General features: G+C 40.0%; 2 protein-coding genes across 2 annotated transcripts in view; one reads left to right on the top strand and one right to left on the bottom strand.

Annotated features, from left to right (window-relative positions):
- Nucleotides 1-1,328: 1,328 nt before the first annotated feature.
- LOC124132701 (putative Ras-related protein Rab-33) lies at nucleotides 1,329-5,494 on the bottom strand. Its single transcript, XM_046496764.2, has 2 exons — nucleotides 5,102-5,494; nucleotides 1,329-3,299 (listed from the first exon to the last, which is right to left on the bottom strand). The coding sequence occupies exons 1-2, from the start codon at nucleotides 5,360-5,362 to the stop codon at nucleotides 2,790-2,792; spliced, it is 771 nt and encodes a 256-aa protein (XP_046352720.1). The 5' UTR covers nucleotides 5,363-5,494; the 3' UTR covers nucleotides 1,329-2,789.
- Nucleotides 5,495-5,678: 184 nt separating this feature from the next.
- The window catches only part of LOC124132700 (N-alpha-acetyltransferase 15, NatA auxiliary subunit-like), a 32,888-nt gene continuing 18,666 nt past the window's right edge, over nucleotides 5,679-19,900 (top strand). The window contains exons 1-10 of the mRNA XM_046496763.2: nucleotides 5,679-5,829; nucleotides 9,096-9,180; nucleotides 11,951-12,055; nucleotides 13,526-13,614; nucleotides 13,931-13,999; nucleotides 14,873-15,007; nucleotides 16,200-16,467; nucleotides 17,814-17,909; nucleotides 19,114-19,220; nucleotides 19,747-19,822. Of these exons, the coding sequence (XP_046352719.1) occupies nucleotides 5,773-5,829; nucleotides 9,096-9,180; nucleotides 11,951-12,055; nucleotides 13,526-13,614; nucleotides 13,931-13,999; nucleotides 14,873-15,007; nucleotides 16,200-16,467; nucleotides 17,814-17,909; nucleotides 19,114-19,220; nucleotides 19,747-19,822 (1,087 nt within the window). The 5' untranslated portion in view covers nucleotides 5,679-5,772. The remainder of the gene's footprint in view (nucleotides 5,830-9,095; nucleotides 9,181-11,950; nucleotides 12,056-13,525; nucleotides 13,615-13,930; nucleotides 14,000-14,872; nucleotides 15,008-16,199; nucleotides 16,468-17,813; nucleotides 17,910-19,113; nucleotides 19,221-19,746; nucleotides 19,823-19,900) is intronic.

The raw sequence follows: 19,900 nt of genomic DNA, 5'->3' as shown, positions 1-19,900 counted from the left end.
ATCAATAACTTTACCAAAGTAAACAAATTCAAGCCAACAGGCTATCTAAGAGCATTTTACATGGAACAATGGACATTGCCATTTATTATGGTAACTAGGGCCAAGTGCATTACAAGACAAGAACAGAACTCACAGCTTTGTGAAGCAGCATGATTAAGTGAGTGTGTGACTGAGTTGGGTTTAACGCCGCTTTTAACAGTATTACAGTTATATCGCGACGTGTCAGCATAATGTGGGAGGAAAGCCCGAAGTGATGCAGGTCTCATGTTTACCACCTCAGTGAAACACACAAGCAGGGGTATGGTGCTGACAAACCTAGAAACATAATCGAGGTGAATCATGATTCGAACCCACAATCATAGGTTTCTGGCATGCCCAAGGGACGCAACTCTGCACAGCGAATCGCAGTGTCTTAGACGACTGGGCCACCCATGACCCCAAGCATGATTAAGACACAAAACAAAGATTGGCAATTTTCAGTCATAACCATTACAACATGGCCAACATTGTATACACAATTTATGGATAATAACTTCTTTAATTACTGTAAAGGTGACGTTTCAGTATAGATCCTTATACCGTTGACAAGCAAGGCTTGCCTGACAAGGGTATAAGGCTCCATACCGAAACGTCGCCTTTACAGTAATTAAAGAAGTTATTGTGTCTACTTTGTCATCCGTCAACTTCCAAGTGCCTATCAAACAATTCATGAGCCAACATTGCCATGTTATTCTTGCTGATTAATTTGTTTGTTTGAAATGTAAAATAAAATGGACCATTGTCACCTTCAAGCATGATACGAATCTACAATGCATTTCTTAAGTATTCTTATAATTATGAACATTTAATTCTAATACTCTTCCAGTTCACATAAAAAGTGAATATTCACAACATTATTACGATAGAAACACGATAATCATGTCAATAATAAGAACTAAGCATAAACAGTAGTAGACAATGATTCAATACTGTTCCATAACAGTTGTCCAAGACAAAATGAATGAAATACAACAGTTTGATATAAAACCATCATCCCATGTTCATAATCATCCCTATACATTCAATATGTTCATAGATGTATCAGTGTATCAAAAACATGTACCGTATTTGACGTAATAAGCGCCCTGCTCTATTAAGCGCCCATGGCGATATTTGCTAATACATGTATATTGGCTAGTGAACAATCCCAATTGGCACCCTTCCGATTAATCAATGTACACAAGACTTATTTTTTCGCGTATAATACGCACTCGTGTGTTATATGCACCCTTAATTATGGGCAATCAAATTCTGGAAAAATATATCTGTCGTACATAAACATTTCAGGCTGTCAGCATAAACCATGAAATTTATCTTTCAACTCTGTTTTTTTTACCAAAATAATATTCTAATAAGAGCCCGTTTCTAATTTTGAGAGCGCCCTGGACGGTTATTACGTCGAATACGGTACACGTTTTCATAACATGTGTTTCCCAGGAAACTTGACCATGCTTCAACAAACCCAAACAAAATCCTCAACCATACATTCAAGTGATGAAGCATAAGACTATCACATCTACCGATGACAAGTGTCTGACAGTGACCAGAATCAGTGAAATAATCCACAGCAATGGACAGGTCCCTTGTCCATTAGTCTGAAACTAGTGAAAATGTGAGGGTCTATTAACTTTCTCCAAAAATCAAGTTACTTTACATAACCAGTAGTCCGAAATGAGGTGGGGCGGGATGGATATAACAATAGTGTCTACCACACAGTGCGCCAAATATAACGCTACCCCCAGACGACCATTTCAGACAACTTCACTCCCCTTGCCCTTGTTGAAAATGTACTAGACTGCCACCAGCATTCGGGGAAAAAACACTGGCAACAATGGTGACAGACAGGTGGCAAACACCCACATTGGTGATGCCTAGTATAGATGAATATCAATTGGAAGAATGTTACCATGGTCACAAGATGTTAATGTTAATCTGACATATCTGACCATATGAATATCAGGACAGGGCTGCTGTATATCAAAACTGAATATCTGAGATAAACAACATATTAATATCAAAAGCAAATATATAGGTATTTTTCCAGTGTACCATAGAGGACATCCGATAATATTCTTGCAAGTATCAGTGACAACAGTCCATGCAAAAAGGAAACACCTTTGCAGTCTACGTAGCTATTTGTTTGAAAGTCCACTGCAAGATTTCTTTTTAGCTTAATCAGTCAGACCTTATTCATGTTATTGGTTCTGTGTCTCGTATCCCCTTTACTCTGAGAAATTATTTAACGGAACATAAACATGATAAATAAAAATTAATATTTTTCTGCCAGTAACCAGTGTGGCCAGTACTTTTACTGACTTGACCAGGTAACTACAAGTGTACACTGGGAATTGTTACATCATATCATTAGTATTCTACTGTACAGAGCTTTCCTTACACCCAAAGTTCCAAACCATCAAAGTATTAATGCTACCCTGTCCAAGTAAACATGCACACTTCTCAGTAGATAATTATCTACAGTGGGAATTGGCTCACCCTATCACTTGTATATGTTGTATCCTTACAACCATGAAATGAACATACATAGTACTGTCCTGTTCATGTCATCTACCATGAACTTAATAGTACTGCACAGTCCATTCTGTATCCTCAACAATTAACTAATTACTACCGTCCTATTCACAATGCAACCTTACACCCCTACCATTAATGTTAGCACTGTCCTGTCCATGTTGGATCATGTTGTTGCCTTATGCCCCTTCCATTAACGTATTAGTACTGTCCTGCCCATGTTAACATGCACAGTTCTCAGCCTTCTCCTCAAACGTGGCATGTGTTGCGGACTGCAGACCCCGATGTTGGGGGCTGCCTCTGAGATTGATCACCTCGGACTGGGCAGGCTCTCCGGGGGTGTAGCGGGCAAGATGGGGGGGCATCATGGGCTTTGAGTTCTTCAGTTTGTGAGCAATTGTCATAAAAATTGCATCCACATGGTTTGCTTTCTCATCATCTTTTGCGGACGTCTCGAACAGCGGCATATTATGGGAATCTGCAAATTTCTGTGCCAAGTTTGTGTTGACTGCAATCTTATCTTTCATGTCACACTTATTCCCGACAAATATTCGTGGAATATCTTTGTTGAGATTGTGGCGATCACACTCTTCAATCCATCCAGGCATGTTCTCAAAAGAGCTCATTTTAGTGACGTCATAGACAAATACAACTGCATGAACATTTCGGTAATAATGCTGAACCATACTCTTCCGGAACCTTTCTTGACCAGCAGTATCCCATAGTTGAAGCTGCAACATAAAGTCATATATTATCTACAGATGACCTCTGTTGTAATTATCCATACAGAGAAAATGAACATAGTTTAACATAGGCTCCATTAACATGTTCAATGGAATATGTCAAAAGCAGACATGAGCAAATTCATGTAAACAGGACACAATACATTCTTCAACTAGTTCAAGTAAAATTTAATTAATGCAGGATTACTTCATTTGGGGTTCCAGTAGGGTTGGAACAGGTAACTAGGGTACTTGGGTCGGGTGGGTCCTGAGTAGGACTCGAGTACCTACAGGACTACCCGGACCCGTGGTTAGTCATGTGACATATTGTTCAATGACAAAAATTATCTAAAACTCTATAGTTATACTACAAGTCACTAATGTTCCTATTTCTTTCTGACAATGCACCCATTCCTTCTTACTTTTACATGTTTGAATAAACATAAAACTCTGTGCAGTAAACTTCAGTGTATGCATGACCAGCTCGTTTTACACATGTATTTTGCCAGGGCTACAGACAAACCTTTCCAAATCAGACAGTTTGTACCTATCTTTAAATACCTACAACGGAGACAACCTCCGTGGTCTTGTGGTAGAGCGTCCGCCTGGAGAGCGGAAGATCCGGGGTTCGATCCCCGACCGCGTCATACCAAAAGACGTTAAAAGATGGTACTTGTTGTTACCCTGTCTGGCGCTCGGCATTAGGGGGCTTAAACAAAGACTGGTCGGCTCGGAGTCAGTATACTGTGTCTGAGTGGGGTATTCATGTTAAACTGCGGCATGGTATCTCAGTGAGCTAGCACTATAAATCGGCATCAGTCCGGACTAGTACAAGCAGCCACACAAACACAGACATGTACATGCACGTCGCTATATAAGTGCAATAATCTTGGACGCAACGTTAAACCCCATTTCACCTCACCTCACCTCACCTACAACGGGTACCCGGGTAGGGTCGGGTAATAAGGTGGAGGGTACCCGGGTAGTAAATTTCCAGCCCTAGGTTCCAGACTAAACTCAGGGCAATTTTTTCAGTGTAATTGATGCAGCTAATCAGACATGAACTTCTCATTCCTGGTATAATATCCGTGGCTAATCTCACTAATCTGGACTGCTGTCTAAATTTAATTTTGATTCACTGAAGTTCAATATATCTCTATTTGAAAGTATAGATTATTTGATGGGTATCCATATTTTTTTAATAAAAGACCTTTTTGTGAAGAAAGTCTACTATCAGCAGACATTACTCTTTTATCTTCGCATACCGGGTGTCAGATGCTAAGCTTACTAGACCAAAAGCTAAAATCACAGACTGGGATCAGAATACAAATTTCACAGACCTGGACATGATTATTATTGTTTTAAAGATTATGACTTCGTTTCATAATTTGCAATGTTGTTTATTTAATAAAATGGAAATGTAATATTATAAACATGATAAGTATTACATAAATCTAAAAAATATGCACTTTAAAAGAAAGAAAACGATTTCTACAATATGCCTCTCATCAAAATCCCAGATAACCCCTCCTCAAATGCTTAAGTGAATTTAAAGATATTCCTTCTCCACGCCGACGACACCTTCAGCTTTACTGGTTTATCCCGAGCATGTTGATGTGTCAAATGTATCGACATAAGATGGAGACTTATGTCAGATAACATACACTACGTAAATCATAAGGGACAAACTTTTATTTCCATGAACAAAATATTTGAAAGCTATCACACTTTTGTTACTCCAAAAATAGACGCCGTGTCATAATGTTGACATTAAATGCCATATCACGGATATAAATTTTAACAGGCTATACCTTGACTTGCTCTTTGTCTATGTTGACCTGTTTTTCTCTAAAATCAACACCAATAGTCGCCTCAGTCTTGTCTGGAAATTTGCCGCTGCAGAATCGGTATGTCAGACAGGTCTTGCCAACATTCGAGTCTCCAATTACAATTATCTTGAAGATCCTTCTTTGTGATTGTTTCTCAATAACTTTGACAGACCCAGTGCCCTTCGCTTCAGCTGTTTGAGGCTCAGTGACAGCTTTGTCAGTTGTTTTCCCTTCTGAACTCATATTTGGATAGCAGTTATTTACCAGAAACAATAACACTTTAACCTAAAAGAACGAATGCTCAAGCTGAGTGTTCACTTAGTCAACACAACTCCTCATATTACGACAGACTTCCACTGTAGGCGGCCATCTTTGTTGTCGTAGTCGAAATCATATGGGCTTATGGGAGTAATATTTATTTTTTAAAAGTCCCTATTATCTAACAAAGTAAGTTGTATTTGCATTTTTATGTAATAAAAACGAATATTTTTTATTTAAGTGTGTATTATATTATCATTTACCAAATCACGTACATCCGTCACTTGTCTTGAGCATTAGATTCCGCCATACTGGAATTTGCACCTCGTGGTGCTCGCACTTGTTAAAGTCAAACTCACCTGGAATCTAGCGTACTCCAGGATAAATTTATCAAAATGCCAACAAGTAACCCATTACCCCCAAAAGAGAATGCTCTGTTCAAAAGAATTTTGGTATGTATCCTACTTCACAATTTTGCGAGGGCGTGGGTTGGGGATTTGTTGCAGTGAGCATGAACATGTTGAAGACTATTGTATTTTAGGTTGTTTAGTTACCGATCACGCAACTTTGTGGGATTGTGGTGGAAATGTATTGTTGTTGTCAAAAGTACGACATTGATCGTTATAGTCACAAGTCTAGACAACGCATCAGACACAAGTAGCTGTCGCTGACAATAGACACAGGCGAGATCTGACCTAGGATATAACATTCGACCTGTCTCTAGGGGTCTATCGTTACAATTACTCAAGGATGCACTTGTATCTCTCTGGATGTTTCGGAGCGCTGGCTGTGCGATTATTTTGATTGATGTATGACATGCAGTCTATTTGACATTGACAAGAAAAATAATTCATTGAAACTTGAATGTATCTTGATGAAGTGGAGGAAGCATTGGCTATGTGATTCTTTGTAATATCAATGTTCGATAATGTTAAAACTGATACTGTTTAGATTATCTTGCTATTTGCAAATGTTTGACAACATTAACCATTCATGTTATGAATGCACACACAGGTTAGTCACCTATTCATTTCCGAAGAGTTCCACCTGTATCCCCCCTCTAAAATAATGTCATTCAATTATACTTTTTTAGGGGGGATACAGGCCGAAGTCTTACCTCAGCGCGACTATGATATCGTAGATGGCCCTATTTATACAAAACAATTTTAAATAGTAAGTAGTATGTATCCCGCATAGTAATTTCTGGCTGTGTACAGTAAATGTCAACACATAGCATTTCTCGGTGTTTGGCTGTTGTCTTCATGTTTGTTAAATTCCTACCAAAACAGGGCTCTGTACCAATACTATTTTTGTTTACACTTAACTTGGTTCATCTTTTATCATCAGGCCGTCTTATTTCATCTATATCATGATACTTTAAGGAAAATGAAAAAAATGAACTCGCGGTACAGAGAAAAGTTGTGTATGGAGCTCCGAATTGGACAAAAAGAGGATATAATTCTACCAACCACTTGGTATGATCATGCCAGACATCAGTGATTTGTCCAGACAAGTGCAAAGACAGCACACGTAAAATTCTAAATGTGTTATCAGCAATAGGTATTCAATGCATTTTTACCGAAAAGTAAGAGAAAAATATTTGTATAAGTCAACAACAAAATATCAGAAATGATATTTGAAGATTGTGACAAATTATTGTCATCCATTTTTTTTTAGACAAACTGGAAAAATGTTAAAAGTCAACAATAAATATATAAAAAGCACTCCTAGTATGCCCAAAGTATGTACTTATCTTTTGATTACTAGTGAAGAACGTATTTCTAAGTTTGGCATTATGGCCCTTATGATCTCCCAATAGATTCTGGGCACAGAGCAGGAAAAAATGTGCGGACTACGTAACTTCCGTTACCTCATTAGTCGCCATGAATATGCAGATGATCTAGTTCAGGTCGATAGAGAAAGTTTACTTGGGGAATTGCGGGTTATATCGCTGGCCATTGATAGATGGGGGTAAGGCAATATTACAACAGATGCCAGAAATATGTATCAACGGATTAATAACTCCTTACTTACAGCAGACGGAACATTCCAAGGGAATTGAAATTGTTTACGAAGTGAGCACTTCCTGGTTACCGATTTGCATTAATAGACAGCCGCTAAGAGGCGTGTCCCGCGTGAACTATCGGAAATCACAAATGCTGCGATACGATGAATGCCGCGGTACTATGGGGTCCGAGTATATATATGCTTAACTCTGTGGACTTTGCCATATGTGATTAATCTTCGTTAATGCATGGACATGTGAGCACACACCAGTCATCTGTTGTTGGATGAATATATGCCTGAAACTATTCGTATCAATAGAAAAGAAATCAAACTAAAACTGCATTAAGCAAATGTTAAGCACAGGTGCCACTAATCATGCTAATTGATTGGTTCCGTTAGCTATTTCACGACACGTCATGATTTATCTAAACATGTTCAAAGGAGTATTAATCATGTTTGTCCATGCCATTGCCACAAACTCAAGCAATTGTTTAAATAATATTAAAGCTGATGAATTGAATGTTTTGATCTTCACATTAAGCCTTTCTACTTGTCATGGAAATTGTAAAGTTGATACAAAATTTCTAAATGATAGTAGCACGCATGCATCTAGGTACTAGGACGCTAGCTGGAGTCAGTTTTTCTAATGTCATAGGTATCCTAAGGGCTAGTAGAATTTCATTTATTATAATGGGTCCTATTATGTTTGGGCCAGAAACTTTTCCTTTTAATTTGCATAACTCTAGCATATGCATCGTGAATCATGATATTCTGAAGTGGTGTGCACAAATCATTCATAATGATTCAGGAAACAAATCCTATACTGACGGTGATGCACATACATTTCAACCGGGCACAAATGTTCCATCCGATATTCTTAAATAAGAATGGAAGCAAATGATATCCACTGCAAGTCCCATGGGATGCAAAAGATGGATTCTGGAATAATTGAAACTAGTTAAAAGTAACAGTGACTTTGTTGATGCATGTCATCGTATCCTAATTGTGTGGATCAATGTTCATGATGTCAATCACTGGATTGTCTGGTTGAGACTTGATTATTTACAAACAGCCATCATATAGCTGGACCATCGCTTAGTGCGGTGTTAAAAAACGAACAGACAGACAAAACTTCCATGCTAAATTGGAACACTGATATGCCGACCATGCTGACAGTTGTAAGAGCTGTCTGTTGAAGAGTAGATGGTTGTAATACCGACTGTTATATGCCTTGACTACTTGGATTGTTGCTCATGCTATAAACCACTGGTTTTCCTGGCCATGACTTGAATATTACAGGCTATTATTATATGGCTAGAATGTTGCTTAATGGAAGATTATTATTAGGTGTCCATACATTCTTCTGAACAATTTCTGAAAGACAAGATTGACCTAGTAGACAAAGATACTGGCACACACTGGTGGGTGAGCGCGTCCATGTTTCTTTACATTCCAAGAGAACAATCAAATTCAGTTGATTCCAGTGTGCAATTCAGGTGACTCAGCGCGATGTGGATCATTGTTTGTGATATGAAAAACTGAATTGTCTGGTCAAGACTCGATTATGTGCAGGTCATAGGTATATAGAGTGCAGCATCATACAACAAAAATACAGCAAAGATGACAAATCCAAGAGAACACCAAATTCAAACATGTATCTACAAGCCTGGCTTCTATGTTTGTTATAATACATGATCTTTTCTGTTTTCAGAAATGCTATGAACAGAAGCAGTACAAGAATGGGTTGAAATTTGCAAAACAAATTCTAACAAATCCCAAGTTCTCAGAACATGGAGGTAAGTTTTGTAGTTGCACCCTAAGATTGACCGGTAAAACATATCCTTAGTATCCCATACTTGTAGTAACAGATCTATCAAGTACAAGTTATTCACCATCAGAGTCCCGTGAAGATCCAGGGTAGAATAAGTGTAAGCAACCCATGCATACAACTAGAGGCGACTATACAGGATCAACAACATTTTCCAGCGATGAAGCTTGCTTAAGGTCATGAATGGGTTCCAACTCTAACTATCATGGTGGTAACTTTGATACTCTGAATGCAGATGGAATAACTCCAATAGTTGAAGATGGAATATAACCCCCCTATAGTTGAAGATGGAATATAACCCCCAATAGTTGAAGATGGAATATAACCCCCCTATAGTTGAAGATGGAATATAACCCCCAATAGTTGAAGATGGAATATAACCCCCCTATAGTTGAAGATGGAATATAACCCCCAATAGTTGAAGATGGAATATAACCCCCAATAGTTGAAGATGGAATATAACCCCCAATAGTTGAAGATGGAATATAACCGCCAATAGTTGAAGATGGAATATAACCCCCAATAGTTGAAGATGGAATATAACCCCCAATAGTTGAAGATGGAATATAACCCCCAATAGTTGAAGATGGAATATAACCCCCAATAGTTGAAGATGGAATATAACCCCCAATAGTTGAAGATGGATTGGTTCTGGAAAATGACATTTTTATATAGTAACATTTCAGTGCCTTTACAGAAATAACAACAGGCTTTGATAATGTCATTGTAATGGAGTAGGAACCATTTAATTATTTTCTAGAAATATCGTTCATAATTGGAAATGTGAGAATGAGGGAGTGTTTTATGTTTTGCACCCTTTTAGCAATATTCCAGCATATATATATACACGAGTGAATTGTAACAGCTCTAGTGTGTGTGTGTGTGTGTGTGTGTGTGTATATATATATATATATATATATATATATATATATATACTAGAGCTGTTACGATTCATACGTGTATTCGGTGAATCGAACCGTATCCTTTCATGAATTGAATTCGTGGTCACTAGAATCGAATACTAATATACTAATGAATATGCAGTCATGTGCATTTACATACCCTGACCCTTAAAATATCCATAAGAACATATTAATATATGCGTAGATTTCTTCAAAGACAACACTCTTTTATCATGTTTATATTTAATTTGACAGTATTATAGTCACTGGTCATTGTCAAATTTTAGCAGATACTAGTACCTGGATAAGTGAAGTATTAATGTATAATGAATTAATAATTAACAAACCATGTCACATAATTTATTTTGTTATTGTTTCACTAACTATCATAAATAATACATCAACTGCTGACCAGTCAAGTCTTAGCCTACCCCTGACACCCTCAGTGCTTGGCATGATAGGTTACTAAATGGAGATGCAATGGTTACATTTTGTAACTGGTTGAATTTGTGTTAACCATGTTAACATGCCATGCTGGCATGGATCATTGCTCATCCTGTCAACCACTAGTTTGCCTGTCCCAGACTTGGTTGCAGGTAACCATGATATATATACTACTCAAAAGAGGTTAAGGACCATCCGATTAACTTTAGTAATATGAAAGAATCAGGGGCACATAGAGTGACAGAGTAACTTTGGTAATATGAAAGAATAGAGTGCTAATAGCGTGACAGAGTAGCTTTAGTAATATGAAAGAACAGAGTGCTAATAGCATGGCAGATTAACTTTAGTAATATGAAAGATCAGGGGCACATAGCGTGACAGAGTAACTTGAGTAATATGAAAGAATAGAGTGCTAATAGCGTGACAGAGTAACTTTAGTAATATGAAAGAATAGAGTGCTAATAGCGTGACAGATTAACTTTAGCAATATGAAAGAATAGAGTGCTAATAGCATGGCAGATTAACTTTAGTGATATGCAAGAATAGAGTGCTAATAGCGTGACAGATTAACTTTAGTGATATGGTTGGTTGGTTTGTTGTTTTACGCCGCACCCAGCAATATTCCAGCTATATGATGGCGGTCTGTAAATAATCGAGTCTGGACCAGACAATCCAGCAATTAATGTCATATGAGCAGTGATATGAAAGAATCTGTTTGTCCTTTTCCTATGAGTAGTATATATACTGACTGATACATTCATAATTCTTTTAATCATTCCACTGAGTAGATGGTGAGTGAAAATAGCATGTCATAAGACTTCACCCACTCATCATGTACAAACCATTCTTGTATATTTAACAGGCTGAACCCTGTGGGGATATTGAGATTATAACGATCCGTGAAGATCCGGGGTAGAATAGGTCTTCAGCAACCCATGCTTGCCGTAAAAGGCGACTACGCTTGTCGAGAGAGGCGACTAATGGAATCTGGTGGTCAGGCTTGCTGGTTTGGTTGATGCATGTTATTGTATCCCAATTGCGTGGATCGATGCTCATGATGTCAATTACTTGATTGTCTGGTCAAGACTTGATTATTTACAGACTGCCATCATATAGCTGGAATATTGCTGAGAATGACGGTTAATCAACAGACAAACAATATTGTCAGGGCTATGTTACTTGGTTGATCATGTGTCATTGTACCTTATGGTGAGGGATGTTGCTCATGATATCAACCAATGGTTTGATCGGTCTAGAATTGGATCATTTGAAAGACCACTGTTGTCATGGTCATACGACTGGACAGTTTTTGACTGCAGCATTAAACAACAAACAAAGCAGCTGGCTTTCAATCTGTGGCGTTCATTATGTGTCCTTTGTTGTCTGTTACAGAGACTCTAGCTATGAAGGGTCTGACACTGAACTGTCTGGGTCGCAAGGAAGAAGCCTATGATTATGTCCGACGGGGGCTGAGGAACGACCTGAAGAGCCATGTCTGTATCCTTGAAACTGCAGAGCACACATCATGTATCACAAGTTTAGGATCTTGTGTCAGAAATTTAGGATCATGTGTAGAGCCATGTACCAGAAATGTAGGGCAAGGTACCTGAAATGTAGAACCGTGTACCAGAAATGTAAAGCCATGTACCAGAATATGTAGGGCAAGGTACCTGAAATGTAGAACCATGTGCAAGTTGTGTAGAACCAGCTACCGTAAATATGGGACCAGGTACCAGAATATGTAGGGCAAGGTACCACATACCAGAATATGTAGGGCCATGTACCAGAATATGTAGGGCAAGGTACCACATACCAGAATATGTAGGGCAAGGTACCTGAAATGTAGAACCGTGTACCAGAAATGTAAAGCCATGTACCAGAATATGTAGGGCAAGGTACCTGAAATGTAGAACCATGTGCAAGTTGTGTAGAACCAGCTACCGTAAATATGGGACCAGGTACCAGAATATGTAGGGCAAGGTACCACATACCAGAATATGTAGGGCCATGTACCAGAATATGTAGGGCAAGGTACCACATACCAGAATATGTAGGGCAATGTACCTGAAATGTAGAACCGTGTGCAAGTTGTGTAGAACCAGCTACTGTAAATATTGGACCAGGTACCAGAATGTGTAGGGCCATGTACCACATTCCAGAATATGTAGGGCCATGTACCAGAATATGTAGGGCTAGGTACCGCATACCAGAATATGTAGGGCAAGGTACCTGAAATGTAGAACCGTGTGCAAGTTGTGTAGAACCAGCTACTGTAAATATTGGACCAGGTACCAGAATATGTAGGGCCATGTACCAGAATATGTAGGGCCATGTACCAGAATATGTAGGGCAAGGTACCACATACCAGAATATGTAGGGCTAGGTACCTGAAATGTAGAACCGTGTGCAAGTTATGTAGAACCAGCTACTGTAAATATGGGACCAGGTACGATAATATGTAGGGCAAGGTACCACATACCAGAATATGTAGGGCCATGTACCAGAATATGTAGGGCCATGTACCAGAATATGTAGGGCAAGGTACCACATACCAGAATATGTAGGGCAAGGTACCATATACCAGAAATGTAGAATCTTGCAGCATATGTGGGACAAGGTACAAGTGGTGGAGAACCAGGTTCCAGGAATGTAGGGCAAGTAACGGAAATCAACTGTTCTCTCGCAATTTTTTTTCGTCTCGTATTAAGGGACCTGGGGTCATGTCTAAATCTGCCATGCCTGTCTCTGCCATGCTTGCCCCTCTCTGGTGATGCCAGTTTGGAACAGGTCCCCAGTAGTCCATGCTTGTCTCCCTGAGGGATGACAGAAATGTTTCTATCGTAAGGCACTCTGTCTTGGCTGATTGCTTATTAGACAAACCGCATGGACAGTTGCTCCTGCCTTCAGTCATTGATTAACGTAAGAAAGACTAGATTATTTGTTGTCATCCTTGACCACACTACCCAGGCTGGCACGTCTATGGCCTTCTCCAGAGGTCTGACCGCAAGTACGACGAGGCGATCAAGTGTTACCGCAATGCACTCAAGTGGGACAAGGTTTGTTTTTTTGACATTTTCCTCAAGTATATTTTGCTGTAGGTTTAGATCCTAAATTTGCTGTTGTGATCCAGTTTGTCAGCACCACACCCACCTCTAGTGGTAAATGTCGAGGGTCTGCATCACCTAAAGCTTTCCTCTCACAAGGGGCTGCTCATTGTCATGTAACCATGGTAACTAAAATGCTATTCAGCATGTTAAACCTAATTTACAAATTTCACAGTGATATTCATCAAAGCAAGAGTTGATGGAAACCAGTTTTTTATATTAATGTTTGTTTCAAGATGTGTAATATTGAGGGCATCTTATTTTTCAGGACAATCTTCAAATCTTGCGAGATTTGTCGTTGTTACAGATACAGATGCGGGATCTTGAGGGGTACAGGGTGAGTAACTTGACAATGCACTGCCCAATAGTGAAGTTGACTATCAATTATTAGAACAACTACATATATCTGCAAATATACATCTAGAAAAACACTAAGGACCGACCTAGCATACATATAGGACCACCTGATTCTTTCATGTTAGTGTTTTTAGAGCTAGTAACTTTTCATATAAGTTTTGCCACACTTAAAAAAAATAAATCATCCTTCAGAGCTCCAGATAAGCTGCGTATCTGCGTAAAATATGCATCAGAAATGCAGAAATACGCAGTAAAATAAAATCCAAGCGTATCAAACATGTCAAATACACAACGAACATTACAGATACGCTACAAAAATAAAACTTGTGGGTATCATCAAAATATTGTGAAGTAACCCTGCGTATTCGATTAGCAAATCAACAACTTATTTTGAAATTATAAACGGGCATTTCGTCAACCTTGCCAAACTCAAAGATGACAGTTACATCATGATCATTTGCCATCACACTTTCTTGTGGAAGTATTGTGGTATTTTTGAGTCCTATAAAGCTCTCGAACCCAGACGACACCAGTTTGCAGGGACTTGATGAAAAGTGTTTTTTAAATATTTAACTTAAATACCCACATGTGTAAAAACTAGTGGGTAACAGAAATTTGAATACCCAGATAAAATTACTGATACCCAATGATTTTAAAATGCATGGGTAAAATACCCACAACACCAAAAGCTTATCTGGAGCTCTGATCCTTAGACGCATGATCTTGATATCCGTACTTGATTTCTCCAAACTGAAGTGATTCAGTATTAGAGTGCTAGAATGGAAATGATTTCAACAACAGGTACCAGGTATGTCTTCTCTCAATATCAATTATTTGTCTGGTTTTCTTGCAGGAAACACGGTACCAACTGTTGGCTCTGCGGCCAGGTCAACGAGCGTCATGGATTGGCTACGCTATGTCATATCATCTTCTCAAAGACTACGATATGGCTCTCAAGATTCTAGATGAGTTTAGGAAAACACAAATGGTAAATGCTTTTGGAGAGAGTTTTTGACTTCTCGGAGCTCTGATTCCGGGTAAGAATACAGGTCCCAAGTAACCTATGCTGGTCGTAAGAGACGAGACCTCCTCCGTGGTCTAGCGATAGAGCGGTAGGTTTGGGGTTTGATCCCAGGCCGCGTCATACAAAAAGACGTAAAAAAGATGGTACTTGTTGTTACCCTGCCTAAAACAAGGACTGGTCGGCTCGGAGTCAGTAGGCTAGTACTATAAAATCGGCATCAGTCAGGACTAGTACAAGCATGAATGCACGTTGCTATATAAGTGCAATAATCTTGGACTCGGATGTTAAACCCCATTTCACCTCACCGTAAGAGGCGAATGAATGGATCGGGTGTTCAGGCTCTGTAACTTGGTTGATTGTATGTCACCTCACCCTTATTACGTAGATTGATGCTCATGAAGTCGATCACTGGCTTGTCTGGCCCAGACTTGAATATTTACAGACTGCAGTCATATAGTTGGAATATTGCTGAGTGCAGCGTTAAACAACATATAAAACAAACAGAAAAACTTGGCTGCACATGATGTTCACAATAGATCCTTCTGATTACTGTGAGGTCAGTTATTACTGATGCAGCTCAAGCTATTGACAAGGAAGGAGATAAGTAAATGCTGTATGGTCGGTTTGATACCCCACCCTGTCATAACAAGTGAATAAGGTAGAATAGGTCTTCAGCTACCCATGCTTGCCGTAAAAGGCGACTACGCTTGTAAAATGCGACTATGCTTGTCGTATAAGGCGACTAACGGGATCGGTTGGTCAGGCTCGCTGTCTTGGTTGATGCATGTCATCAATCCCAATTGCGTGGACTGATGCTCATTATATCAGTCACTGGATTGTCTGGTCCAGACTTGATTATTTACAGACCACCGTCATATAGCTGGAATATTGCTGAGTGCGGCGTTAAACAACAAACCAACCAACCAACATCGTCAAAAGATGGTACTTGTTGTTACCCTGCCTGGGTTTCGGCATAAAGGGGCTAAAACCAGGACTGGTCAGTTCGGAGTCAGTATACTATTGTCTTGAGTGAGATATGGTATGTCAGTGGGCTTGACATATAACATCGGCATTGATCCAAACAAGTACAAGCGACCACACTCACTCCTTTCATCCTGTTCATTGTGTTGACTGAATTGTCTATTTATCCTTCTAGCCGAAGCCACTCGACTACGAACACTCGGAACTGCTGATGTATCAAAACCTGGTGATGAGGGAGGCAGGGATGTATCAAAGGGCATTAGAGCACCTGAAGACGTTTGACCACCAGATCGTCGATCGCCTCTCCCTCCAGGAGATTAAGGCGGAAATTCTTACCAAGTTAGGACGAGCTTCAGAAGCAGTGGACATCTATCGTGATTTGATCAACAGAAATCCAGAAAATTGGGCATATTACGGAGGCTTAGAAGAATCTGTCAATCCAGGTACGTTGTAATAATGTTCTGTATTCTTGCAGTGGATTATACCCACATTGCAAAGGCTTTCATTATTTGTAATTAAAGTTAAGAACTGCATTTGGGGTGGAGGGTACAATAATTAAATATACTTACATTAATGTTGCTGCACATGATGTTAACAAGAGATCCTTCTGAAACACATGAAGCCTACTTTGACTGATGCACTACAATATTAGATGCGATGAAATGGATTGTTAATGTCATCACCATGATTGTAAATTAATCAGCGAGAAAGACCTGTTACATTAACTGCTGTCAAGCAGGATCTCTCCATATGTGTACTGGAGAGGCTACTCACACCATTCTAGGCAGACATGCTGACTTGGTTGATGCGTGTCATCATATCCAAACTGTGTAGATTGATGCTCCATGTCCATTACTGCATTTTCTGGCTCAGACTCCATATTGACAGACAACTGTCATGGCTGGAATATTTCTGAGTGTTTCTGAGGCATTAAACACAAAAAGTACAAAGTGACACCATACCATGATTATGCGTAAAAGGCGACTAACGGGATCAGGTGGTCAGGCTCGCTGACATGGTTAATGCAGGTCATCGATCCCAATTGCGTGGATCGATGCGCATGATGTCAATCACTGGATTGTCTGGTCCAGACTCGATGATTTACAGACCGCCATCATATAGCTGGAATATTGCTGAGTGCGGCGTTAAACAACAAACAAACAAACAAAACATGATTATATAATGCAGATGGCCACAGTACAGCTAATCAGCCAAATGCTTGTAACTCTCAGAAACATTTGAAAAGAGCTGTAATAGCGGAAACTTTCTCCATCTCATGTAAATAGATCCATGCTCTGTTGAAATAGTCCAGGACCCCATATCAGGAGGATGATAATGATGTTCTGATGAACCAGATAATAGCAATACAGTTTGTTATGCCACTATTAAGCAGCCATGAAGAATAGGTCTTCAGCAACCTTACAGCTACGGGGGCACGGGTGGCCCAGTCGTCTAAGGCGCCGCGATTCGCTGTGCAGAGTTGCGTCCCTTGGGCACGCCAGAAATCTATGATTGTGGGTTTGAATCCCGGTTCTCCCCAATTATGTTTCTAGGATTGTCAGCACCATACCTGTGCTCGTGGGTTTCACCAAAGTGGTAAACGTCTGAGACCTGCATCACTTTGGGCTTTCCTCCCACATCAAGCTGACACGCCGTGATATAACTGGAATACTGTTAAAAGCGGCGTTAAGCCCAACTCACTCACTCACTCTTACAGCTACTGTGTGTGCATGTAATTGTAATTCTTCTTATTCATCCTTGTTATTATTATTTTAATGCCTTGTTCTAGAAACGGAAGCTGAACGCCTACAGCTGTACAGGGATGTGCATGAGAAGTATCCCAGGGCATCCACACCAAGGAGAATACCATTAACATTCTTAACAGGTAGGCGCTACTTTCATATGTAGCTCTGGGGGCATTCCACGACAGATGTACATCCTCAGTACTCAATGCTTGACGAGGAAGATGGGGATTGAACAGTACCAGTGTGTGGCCTGGCTGATTGTCATCCTTCTCTGATTGCATGGAGTCATTGCTCATGCTGTTAACCCTTAGAAACACACCCACACTTCATCATTCACAGGCTGCAGTGATTAAGCTGACCTCAGCATAAAACAGCATTCCCTCACTAACTTGGTGTCCCCTGCTGGAGAAAATGGTCTAGTTGATAAAGCGTCTGCCTGGAGAGCAGGGGTCGATGGTTTGATTCACTGGCTGTATCATACCAAATATGTTAACAGTTGGGATTTTTTGTCGCCCTGTCTTTTGCTTGGCATTAAGGGGATAAAACAAGTACTGATCGGCTTGGAGTACTGTATCCAAGTGGGATATCCATGTTAAAATACTGTGACATGGTATCTCAGTGGGCTAGCACTATAAAACCAGCCTAATTCTAGACTATTACAGCAGCCATACAGGTATATGGATGTTGGTCACCATATAAGTACAATTATCTTGAACGCGACTTTGAAACGACATTGAATTCACCCCAACTCACCTATATCAATGTATGTCCACATGTCTTAAAGACAGCCTCCGTGGTCTAGTGGTAGAGGGTCCACCCGGAGAGCGGAAGGCCCGGGGTTTGATCCCCGGCCGCGTCATACCAAAAGAAGTTAAAAGATGGTACTTGTTGTTACCCTGTCTGGCGCTCGGCATTTAGGGGCTAAAACAAGGACTGGTTGGCGCGCACGCACGCACGCACACACACACACACACACACACACACACACACACACACACACACACACACGCACGTTGCTATCTTGGACGCGACGTTAAACCCCACCTCACCTTATTTTGAAACTCCATTGCACTGTAAAACTAGAACACTAGCTCTTATCATCACATGTATAACTCTTCTCTGAAGTTCGCTCGTCACACCAAAGACCCGGGTTCGATTCCCAACATGGGTACAATGTGTGAAGCCCATTTCTGGTGTCCCCCGCCGTGATATTGCTGGAAATTGGAATACTGCTAAAAGTGGCGTAAAACCATATACTCACTCACTCACTCTTCTCTGAAATTGTGATTGCTGTGAATGCTGATTGCAACAGCATTGATAGTAATCAACTCTTGTTTCTTGTAGAGGATGTTTTGAGGGATTACGCAGATGAATATTTGAAGAAGGCTATCCGTAAAGGCGTTCCTCCATTGTTCGTGGCCATGCGACCCCTGTACCATGACGTTGAAAAGGTAAGACAATGAATGATAAATCAATAGACATGGTGTGGGTGTTTACAGGGAAGGAAAGCTCGTAATTACCCCATGTTTGTTGGTTGTTCTCAAAACAAGATTGTATTGATCTCCCTGCTAATAGCTGCAAGATTGCTAATGCAGCATGAAGCTATAATGATTCACTCGCGCCCCAACAAACCCATGCTTGCCGTAAAAGGGGACCATGCTTGTTGTAAGAGGTGGAAAACGAGATGGGATGACATTTTCCTCAAGTATATTTTGCTGTGGGTTTAGATCCTAAATTGGCTGTTGTGATCCAGCTTGTCAGCACCACACCCACCTCTAGTGGTAACCCGTGAGGATCCGGGTCAGAATAGGTCTTCAGCAAACCCATGCTTGTTGTAAGAGGCGAATAACCGGATGGGATGGTCAGGCTTGCTGACTTGGTTGATGCATGTCATCGTATCCCAATTGTGTGGATTGATGCTCATGTGGGGAAATCCTTCTTCCAAGTTGATCTAATCTTAATCTAAATGTGTTTCAGGTGAAAATTATAGAAGATCTGATCCTAGGATATGTGAATAATTTGAGTACTACAGGATACTTTGATACCAATGTGGGTAAGTACACTGTAGCCATGGCAATGTCCTCAAACAATGAATGCTACATTAAACACCATTTCGCCTCACCTCATGTTA

This window comes from Haliotis rufescens, unplaced genomic scaffold (genome assembly GCF_023055435.1).
Source record: "Haliotis rufescens isolate VD_foot unplaced genomic scaffold, xgHalRufe1.0.p SCAF_7, whole genome shotgun sequence".
NCBI lineage: Eukaryota > Metazoa > Mollusca > Gastropoda > Lepetellida > Haliotidae > Haliotis > Haliotis rufescens.
This window is presented reverse-complemented; position numbering and strand designations above follow the sequence as displayed.